Raw genomic sequence first — 10,171 nt, 5'->3', positions numbered from 1 at the left:
TGAGAGATGAGCAAACTGTGTTAGCTGACCTGACTTTTTCCCTGAGCGACACTCTGTCGAAGTCATGTTATGAGTCAGAAGAAACTGTGTTTAGCTCCACAGCGAGGGCAGCCAAGGGCAGCAGAAGCCACGTTAATGGCTTAAAAGGACAAGGTTCTGTTTCAGGTGTTGCTCCCTCAGCCACACCCCATGAAGCTAATGTTCCCAAGGCTGAGATTGAAGTGCAGTCTACTTTGGTTTTCTGTGACATGACGAATAACATTGTATGTGTTACTGATCTTGACACTGGAAACGTACCCCTAGGCAATATTTCCACTAGCATCCATGTGAATGTCGTCCATGTGACCGAGTTTTCTCACATCAAGCCTGAGACAATGAACTCTGAGTTTAAAGATTCTAAGACTGTTGACTCAGGAGACATCGTGTTCTCAGAGTCTAACGCCGGTACTGTGAACATTAAAAGCGTTCACTTTCTTGACCCCTGTTTGAAGATTGCGGGTGCTAAGGACAGTTCTTCACCTGCCCTCTCAGAGCGTGGAGTTATGTCCCAGCGGTCTGTTTCGCCACAGGCTTCAGCCCGGCTACCTGCTCAGCTTCCAGGCCGGCACCCCGCAGCGACTCCGCTGCTTCCTGCCACGTCAGCTGGGGGTTCAGGAGAACCGCACCAGCCCCATGCCACATCGGCTGGAGGGCCTGAGGAGCCCATCCGGCCTCACGCCACGTCGGCTGGAGGGCCCGAGGAGCCCATCCGGCCTCACGCCACGTCGGCTGGAGGGCCCGAGGAGCCCATCCGGCCTCAAGCCACGTCAGCTGGAGGGCCCGAGGAGCCCGTCCAGCAACCTTCCTTGTCAGCTGGGGGTTCAGGAGAACCGCACCAGCCTCATGCCATGTCAGCTGGAGGGCCCGAGGAGCCCGTCCAGCACCATGCCACGTCAGCTGGAGGGCCCGAGGAGCCCATCCGGCCTCACGCCACGTCGGCTGGAGGGCCCGAGGAGCCCATCCGGCCTCAAGCCACGTCAGCTGGAGGGCCCGAGGAGCCCGTCCAGCAACCTTCCTTGTCAGCTGGGGGTTCAGGAGAACCGCACCAGCCTCATGCCATGTCAGCTGGAGGGCCCGAGGAGCCCGTCCAGCACCATGCCACGTCAGCTGGAGGGCCCGAGGAGCCCATCCGGCCTCACGCCACGTCGGCTGGAGGGCCCGAGGAGCCCATCCGGCCTCAAGCCACGTCAGCTGGAGGGCCCGAGGAGCCCGTCCAGCAACCTTCCTTGTCAGCTGGGGGTTCAGGAGAATCGCACCAGCCTCATGCCACGTCAGCTGGAGGGCCCGAGGAGCCCGTCCAGCACCATGCCACGTCTGCTGGGGGGCCCGAGCCGCCCATCCAGCCATCTTCTGCTTCTGCTTCGCCTGATCCGGCTTTGGCTTCTGCTTTTGCTTCGCCTGATCCGGCTTTGGCTTCTGCTTCTGCTTCACCTGATCCGGCTTCTGCTCCTGCTTCGCCTGGTCCAGCTTCAGCTCCTGCTTCGCCGTCGCCTGGTCCAACCTCTGCGTCAGCTCCTGCTTCGCCGTCGTCTGGTCCTGCCTCGACTGGTCCTGTGCCCACCGGGCCTCGGCCAGTGCGCCTGACACTGGAGAGCCACCGCTGCCTTCCGCTCGGTCGGCCCCCTGAGCTGCTCCGCCGTCCCCTTCGCCGCCGCCGTTGCCACCCACACGGCTGGCCTCCTGACCGGCTCTGTCACCTGTGGCGCCCGCCTGGTCGGCCCCCCGACCGTATGACCCTTGAACTCTTGTGCCCGCGGGCTCCGGGTCGGCCTCCTGAACCGCACCGCCACTGCCTCTCACATGGACGGCCTCCTGATGGGAGATGGCGTGGCCTGTTGGGTTGCCAACCCCCGGGTCGGCCGCCTGAACTCGTAAACTGTGGGCTGGTGTGTTGCCACCCTCCGGGCCGACCCCCTGAACTATGTCTGGCCTATTGTCACGTGCTCCAGTGTTTTCTGTTGGGTTTTTTTTTTCTCTTGTTCTGGTCCCTCCGTCCTGGTCCCCCGCCACCCGCCCGGGCTCGGTGGTCTGTTTCTTTTGGTTTGGGCTGTCTGGAGCCAGCCCTTGGTGGGGGGGTGGTGTCATGGTCCTGGGTCGTGTGACCCAGTGTGTTATGCTTAACCTATTTTGATGTTTATTGTTTGCTTAGGTTCTTTAAGGTAGTCCAGCCCTTTTTGTAATTATGTTACCCTTGCATTACGTCTCCCTTGCCCTTCGTGTGTTTATGTCTGTGTGTCTTGTACTGTCAAGTTCATGCTGTCAGTTATGTCACCTCCCCCTGTACTACGTCTCCCCGGTTCATGTCTCATGTTTCTTGTTTTACTTTGAAGGCCTGCATTCACTGTCTGTGTATTCAGCTCACTCCTCCTGTCCTGTCGTTAAGTTCATGTGTGTCAGCTGCGTTCCCATGTGTGGCCACTTCCCCTGATCATCCCTCATGTGTATTTAGTCTCTGTGTTTCTTACAGTCTGTGTCGCGTCGTCTGTGTTATCTCCCCTACCCCTTGTCATAGTTCCCCAGCCTTAACTAGTCCTAGTTTGTACTTTGTTTAGTCATAGTTTTCCCAGTCTATGTTCAGGTTTTCCCTCAGTTGCTTTGCTGCCTTGTTCCTTAAGTTTTCGGCCCTAAATAAAGGCTCGCCTTCTGTTAAGTCCGGTTTTGTGTCCTCACCTCTGTTTGCTCTTGGGTCCTCCACTCACTCCACACGGTCTGCCCCGGCGGTCCGTGACACATACACGGATCAAGCAGGACTCGTGATCTTCACCAGCAGCTCCCTCAAAGGGAAATCTTCAGAACTCCACAGTGAGCCTGAAGTACTCAGATAATCCTCAGAGGCGCTGGACTTTTACATAATGATACTGGCCTGGCGGCTGCCCGACTCACAATGCACCCGACCCCTGCGGTGCCTCCTGCGAGTGGTTGGCCTGCAGGAAGATGGGCCCATGTCCCTTTTTTGGCTGTGCTGGGCCGGGCCCCATGGACTAAGGCCTGGCCACCAGACGCTCACCCTCGGGCGTGGCTCCAGGGCGGGGCACCAATAATCCTGTCCCGGGCAGAGTGAACTGTTCTCTCGATGGTCTTCTAACAGAGGTCTTCTGAATCGCTCTTTGTCTGGTCCCTCACCCAGGAGGTGAGAGGGAGGTCTGGGCTTCTCTGCTTGGGCTGCTGCCCCTGCGACCCGGCCTTGGATAAGCAGAAGAAGATGGACGGATATTATATTTAGTCCTGCAGAACGATATATATTAAAAAATATATCATCCTCTCTGGTTATTCTGATATGATGGACTCTGAATTACTTTATGGTAAATAACACACCATTGGCAAAAAACAGTGAAAGGATCCCAGACGACAAGTTTTTAGTTCAACATACAAGGTTTTATTTAATTGTGTCAGAGAAAACATCATGTTCTCTTCATGCAGCTGAGTACAGTCAGTGTTTAACTTTATCAATAAACAGCTGCAACTTTCACTGACAGCACATGTGGTGCTTTAACCTTGTTGTCATTAGTTTTGCAGTTAACATGTGAACATGATGGATGATCTGTCTGCTGTCACTGGGTGGTGTTGAGGTCTGAATCTGAGGACGGCTTCTGCAATCACAAAAAGAACAGAACCGCCACAAACTGAAATATAAGGTTTATCCCTCGGATCTGAAATACAGCTGAGCCTCTCTGTCCTCACACACTCAGGATCTGAAGCTCTTCTCTTACATTTATTCAGTTCTACAGTTCTGCTGACAGAGAGCTGTTTATTAAAATAAGCCTTATATACTAACAGATTTTCCAATATAATGTTCACCTTTGAGTTGTCGGTGCTGTATAAATGGAGATCTGCAAAGATGAGATGATGGAGCAGGTTTGAGTCCTGGTTCAGTCTGCTGCTGCATCCTGGTCACAACACACGGAGGTGTTATCAGCAGTGTGTGACCTGCTGCCTGGGTATATGTAGTATATGAGTAAAAGTTCAGTACATAAATATTGGGCTTTGCTATTTTAATCCATAGTTCGTGACTAATAAGGGGTTACTTTTTAAAAGAAATTGGTCTTTCTGTCCTTACAGATGTGACAGGAGACAGAAAACATGCTGCTGTTTGCATATATTTAATAATCAGCTCTGCACAGGAGCTGAAGCAGAGTCCTGTTGCTCTTACAGTCTAAAAGTACAGTAACGGTAGTTAGTTAGTAACTGAGTGGCCCGGGGCGTTTCTCTTCATTTCCTTAGTCAGGGTGAATTCATTCACCTGCTCGGATTAGCTAAACGCACTTTACAAAACGAGTTTCCGAATAGCCGAGTGCTCATCTTGGTTAGCTAGCTAAGGACGTCGGGTAGTCCAGTTTACTGAAGAACACCTCAGGCTGTCTGTTTGAAACAGTCGGTCGTTGTTTTGTAACATAAATGCTGTTAGATCATCCATGTTCTCCACAGTCACTGGTTTTAACCTGTCTGATGACCTCACAGCTCCTAATGACCTCACACCGTTGTGAAGGCAAACACATGATGATTAAACAGTGCAGGTGTTTCGTGTTCGTGCTCACATCAGGTTTCCATGGGCAGCTGAAGCTTACACTGACTCAGATGTACACTGAGTCAGTGTAAGTTCAGGACTGTGATGGTGTGCCTGCAGATGAGAGGGGGATTCAAAGATCTGTCTGTATCACATGATTAAGGTAGAAATATTTACCCCACGTGGGGGTCAAAGGTCAAAGAAGAAACACAATAGAAGTCAGTAGACTAAAATAGAATAGAAAGTCTGTGTGAAGATGAGTGGAGCAGAGGGCTGAAATGAGAGTCCAGATGTTGGTCTCACAGATGTGCTTTGGGTGCACAGTGACATGAAGATGGAACACGGTGATTGGCTGATTGTTGTAGCGCCATGACTCAGCTGAACTGTTCTGCACAGTCTCAGTCTGGCTAAGCAGTTTACAACCTCGGACACAGTTTGTGATTCAAAGCTGCCCTTCTTGTATACAGGCCTGTTATTAAAATACATAAAACAAAATACACAGCAAATAAGCACTAGAAAATGTATTTTTCCTTAACAGCTTCAACTGCCTTTGCTGTGGTCAGTTATCCATCCATACCTGCTCTTCCTGTTCTCCAGGTCTCAGGTGGCAGCTTTTTAAAGAGATACTTCCAGACATCCCACAGCTTCTCTAAGCAACTCCTGGATATTTTCTGTGTGGACACACCTGAACTTTGACCTTTACTGTATCTGATGAAAGGTTTCTTACAGTGTGCAGAGGTGAAATGAGGACCTGAGCCTGCACATCCTTCATCCTGCTCACTCTGCTGGTATTAAAGAGGAGCAATAAGACTCTCCTTCTCCTTCACCACAGCCTGGCGCTCTGTCTACCTGCCGGGCTTTTCACAGGTACAAGTTAATCCTCCTGCAGGCTCCTGCTGAGCCGCTCATGCTAATTGAAAGTCAAAGCGTCTGAAAAGCTCTGCAGCTTTTACTTGGGAGGACAAAGTAGGAGAGGAGGCTACAGTGATGAAGGTTGGAGCCCAGACAGAGGAGGTCCATCTGTAAACCTGCTCAGGGATTAATGGGACTGATGTTTGATGCTGTACACGTTAGATATCAGAGGTTTGGAAGGTTAACTCCTCGTGTGTTTTATAGTTTTTACTTCCTGTAACCCTTGTTATTGTCTGACTGAGTTCACCTCATCATTCGCTTCAAGTCTTCAATTCAATTCAATTCAATTTTATTTTATTTATACAGCGCCAAAACACAACAACAGTTGCCTCAAGGTGCTTTATATTGTACAGTAGATCGTACAATAATAGATACAGAGAAAAACCCAACAATCATATGAACCCCTATGAGCAAGCACTTTGGGGACAGTGGGAAGGAAAAACTCCCTTTTAATAGGAAGAAACCTCCGGCAGAACCAGGCTCAAGGAGGGGCGGGGCCATCTGCTGTGATTGGTTGGGGTGAGAGAAGGAAGACAGGATAAAGACACCCTGTGGAAGAGAGACAGAGATTAATAACAGATATGATTCAATGCAGAGAGGTCTGTTAACACATAGTGAGTGAGAAAGGTGACTGGAAAGGAAAAACTCAATGCATCATGGGAATCCCCGGCAGCCTACGTCTATTGCAGCATAACTAAGGGAGGATCCAGGGTCACCTGGTCCAGCCCTAACTATATGCTTTAGCAAAAAGGAAAGTTTGAAGCCTAATCTTGAAAGTAGAAATAGTGTCTGTCTCCTGAATCCAAACTGGAAGCTGGTTCCACAGAAGAGGGGCCTGAAAACTGAAGGCTCTGCCTCCCATTCTACTTTTAAATACTCTAGGAACAACATAACGCTTCCTTGTAACGCTCTGTGTTTCTGGATTTGCCTCCTGTTCCTATCTGTAACTATAACAGTATCTGCAACTGTAAATATAATTGTAGATGTAACTGTAACTGTAGCTATAACTGTAAATGTAACTGTAACTATAACTGTAAATGTAACTGTAACTAGAATGTATGTATATATATTTATAGAACTATAACTAACAGCATAACTCTAAATGCAACTGTAGATGTAACTATGACTTTAGATAAAAGTGTAACTATAACTGTAACTATGCAGATGCAACTGTAACTATATAACTGTAAATGTAAATGTAACTGTAGATGTAACTATAACTGTATATACGGTTACATCTACAGTTACAGCTATAGTTACAGTTATACTTACAGTTATAGTTGCAGTTGTATGTGAATAGTTACATTTTATCTGAACAGTTACAGTTTTAACTATAACTGTAGATGTAACTGTAACTATGCAGATGCACCTGTAAGTATAGCTGTAACTATATTCATAACAATGACTATTGGAGGACAGAGAGTTATAGAGGTCCAGACACTTCCCAGGAAGTTATCCTGTCTGCATTGAGGAACTCAGGAAATCAGGAAGTCTGTCTTTAGCCACAGGTTGACTTACACCTCCCTCAGGGCCCCTGGGGGCCCGCGTGCCTCACTTTAAGCACCGCAGGTTTTTATGTACAGAACAAACGGCTCAAACCTTTAACAGGTCACATGACCTGATGTTCACCTGTTCTCGCTGCCATGCAGCTGCAGATGATAACTGAAGCCAGATGTGACCACGCTCCTGCTGTAAGCCTAATGGGACATTTACAACTGTGATTAGTGTAATACCCCTTTAATACCCCCACCCCCACCCATACTCAAACCACAAACTGAGGTAATCCACTTCTCATCACAGATTATCACCCACCTGTGTGACTCCGCCTCCCACCCATCACATGGGTGATGGTGCTGGACAAGAAAGGAAAGGTCAAAGTTCACCTGCAGGAACAGGCAGATGATCAGGATCAGGTGGGTGGGGGGGTCACGGGAGAGAGTGTGTGTGTGTGTATGTGTGTTTAGACATCTGTGTGAGGACCAAACACCGGCATGCTCCTATACTTGTGGGGACCAGCAGTCCTTATGGGGACAAAGTTTGAAGGTCATTTTAAGGCTTAAAATGTGGTTTTAGTGACAGAGTTACAGTTATGGTTTGGTTTAGGCTAAGAATTAGGGGTCTTTTTTGATGGTTAGGGTAAGCATTGTGTCAATGCCCCACAAGGATATGAAAACAAGACTGTGTGTGTGTTGAGCACAAAGATTGCGGATGGATTTCTGGTGGAGCTGCAGGACAACGACGATGATGATGATAAAGAATCATTCAGTTCTGTTTTTATTTCTTTTCTATTTTTGCTTTTTTATGATTCTTTTAACAACTGTAAACAAAATGTTTACATGTTTATTCAGTTGCATTTTCATCTCTTTTAAATAAAGTAAGTGCATTTTTACCAGATAATATAAATGTATACAAATATATTTCATGTTGAATTTAGCATATTTTTACCGGTATTAAAATAAAAGACATATTTTATTATCGTTATAAACGTATTTTTAGATTTTCTTTCTTTGAAGTCAAAACTTTTTTAAAATATGATTTTACGAATTTAAATAATATTTTATTAACAAAGTTTATTAGTTTTTTTTTCATTGTTGAAATGTAACGTCAGCTTCTTTCATCTGTTGGTCAAACTAAAAAAGAACCACGTGACCACTGTTCCACGTGAGAAACACCTGCGGAGTTCGGAACAGTCTGCGCGTGCTTGTGATCTGCAGCTCAGTGAGCGCAGCGCGTGCCTCTGCATATAGCGACTTCACCTGTCCAGGTAATCTACCTGTGAGCCAATCAGGTGCAGGCTCAGGTGAGCGCGTATGGACACAGGAACCTGCAAATTAAAGTGTGTGTGTGTGTGTGTGTGTGTGTGTGTTTGGGGGGGGGGGGGGGGGTCATTATTCCTCCTCGCGCAGATAGGTGGCGCGTGCTGCCGAGGCTCTCGCGCTGTTTGTGATGCGGACAGAAAATCGGTGACGGCGGGAGGAGCACGCGCACACCGGAGCAGCCCGACCCGCAGCCCGGACTCTCCGCTTCGACTCAGCGGGACTCTGTGGCCGGACTCTGGTAGCGCTCTGCGGGAGGCTCTCCTGCCTCCCTGCCGCCTCCTCCCGGAACCGAGCAGCCTGCCGGTAGGTGGCCGTTCCTCCTCTCCTCCAATCAATGCGCTCTGCTCACCTGCCTGCTCTACCTGTCCGGACAGGTGAGCGCAGGCGGGCGCGCTCCCGCCACCAGGTATTATCCGGATGCAGGTGTTGAGCCTGCACTCCGGGGCCGGGAGCGGGTGGATGGAGGCAGGCTGGCCGGGGAGGATGAGGTCGTTCCCGGCGTGCCTGCGCTCCGCTCCCCGCTCTCGCTCCGGATGAGATGGGAAATGTTGACCTGCGCGCGCACGATTATACAACTGCAGGCCTGAATGTTGAGCTTATATAAGCGCGCTCTCGGCCTGATACTCTAATATCGATCATGTATCGATGAGTGATTGGTTTTAATTTTACACCTAAAATCAACAAGTTCACTGACAGGAGGAGGGACCGAGAGTGTATGTTTGACTTGTGTGTCAGTATCAGTGTTAGTCGGTGTGTGTGTGTGTGTGTGTGTGTGTGTGTGTGTGTGTGTGTGTGTGTGTGTGTCTCCTCCTCCTCTGTCACAGCGGCACACACTCCGCTCAGATCAGGCGGACGGGCACGCGGGGCGGAGGTGCGCAAACTCCCAGAAAGTAAGCGCAAAGTGTGCGCACGTTAGTGTGAGCGCGAGGTCCGCGAGGAGCTGCTGCTCCGGGATTTACTGTGTGTTGTGCCGCCGTCAGCAGGAGCAGCAGGAGTCGCGGACTCAGTGATCAATGAAGCCGGAGATCATGGCGGAGGGTCCCCGCTGCAAGAGGCGAAAACAGGCCAACCCCCGGAGGAAGAACGGTACGAATACACACACCGACTCACACACTGACTCACACATTGTCACAGCCCCGGACACGGCGCGTCCCGCCGGCCTCAAACTTTCTGACGGGACCGGGAGGCGCTGCTCCGGGCGGGGCGGAGGTCTGCGCTCTGCCGGGCACGAGGACCGTTACCCGCGCGCAGACCTGCGGGTCCGCGCTGAGCCGTGGAGTTCATTTCCATGTTTGTTTATTTTATGTGAAAACAAACAAACGGACAGGTGAGAGGGACCGGAAGTGAAAGAGAGTTTGGGCTGTTTGAGTTTTTGTGTCACACTTTGTGAATTTTGGTTGAAACATTTAAACTTTAATTTCCTCGAAACACGTTTGAGCCTCACAAACGCAAAATCCGGGAAAATCAAATCATTTGTTTTCATTAGATGAGATACAAGATAACTGTTTACTGTCTCTGCACGGTCATGCACAGTGTATGTGTGTGTATATATATATACATACATGTACAATAGTACAACGAAATATTTTGTCTCCTGTGTTTTCACGCTGCTGTGGTTTGTCCCCGTCTCTGGATGTGGCTCGTCTCCTCCTCTCGGGGCCCCTGGGGGGTGGGTGGGTTGTTGTTGATGGACTGGAGGTCACGGTGACGGTTGGGGGGGGGGGGGGTGTAAGAGGATCTGAAGGGCCTCCTCCACCTCTGGCTGTCCCATCCAGCTGTGAGGCTGCAGCTGTTTGTCCCGCTGGTTTTTCTCGGAGTCTCCGTGGTTTCTTCTCCTCCTTCTGAGGAGAAGGAGGAGGTCACATGTCATAAAAGTGCGCATGGCTTTGTTTTTGGG

General features: G+C 49.7%; 1 protein-coding gene and 1 long non-coding RNA gene across 8 annotated transcripts in view; one reads left to right on the top strand and one right to left on the bottom strand.

The window, feature by feature from the left end:
• Positions 1–5,717: 5,717 nt before the first annotated feature.
• On the bottom strand, positions 5,718–9,958 carry LOC146557341 (uncharacterized). The gene is made up of 4 exons (XR_014888864.1): positions 9,837–9,958; positions 7,268–7,338; positions 7,085–7,152; positions 5,718–6,004 (listed from the first exon to the last, which is right to left on the bottom strand). It is a non-coding gene; the product is annotated as an uncharacterized LOC146557341 (long non-coding RNA).
• zeb2a (zinc finger E-box binding homeobox 2a) overlaps positions 8,432–10,171 on the top strand; it is a 42,743-nt gene continuing 41,003 nt past the window's right edge. For 5 of the 7 annotated variants that reach the window (XM_085248342.1, XM_085248339.1, XM_085248341.1 and 2 more), the window contains exon 1: positions 9,112–9,360. In XM_085248342.1, the coding sequence (XP_085104468.1) occupies positions 9,288–9,360 (73 nt within the window). In that variant the 5' untranslated portion in view covers positions 9,112–9,287. Of the gene's footprint in view, positions 8,578–9,111; positions 9,361–10,171 lie in introns of those variants that run through there. The other 2 variants (XM_085248337.1, XM_085248338.1) reach the window with 2 other exon arrangements.

Source organism: Mchenga conophoros, linkage group LG16 (genome assembly GCF_057382185.1).
Source record: "Mchenga conophoros isolate Kocher_MC1m ecotype Shallow Benthic linkage group LG16, M_conophoros_male_GT1.1, whole genome shotgun sequence".
Classification (NCBI taxonomy): domain Eukaryota; kingdom Metazoa; phylum Chordata; class Actinopteri; order Cichliformes; family Cichlidae; genus Mchenga; species Mchenga conophoros.
The sequence above is the reverse complement of the archived record's forward strand: the minus strand, read 5'-3'. Positions and strand labels throughout refer to the sequence as shown.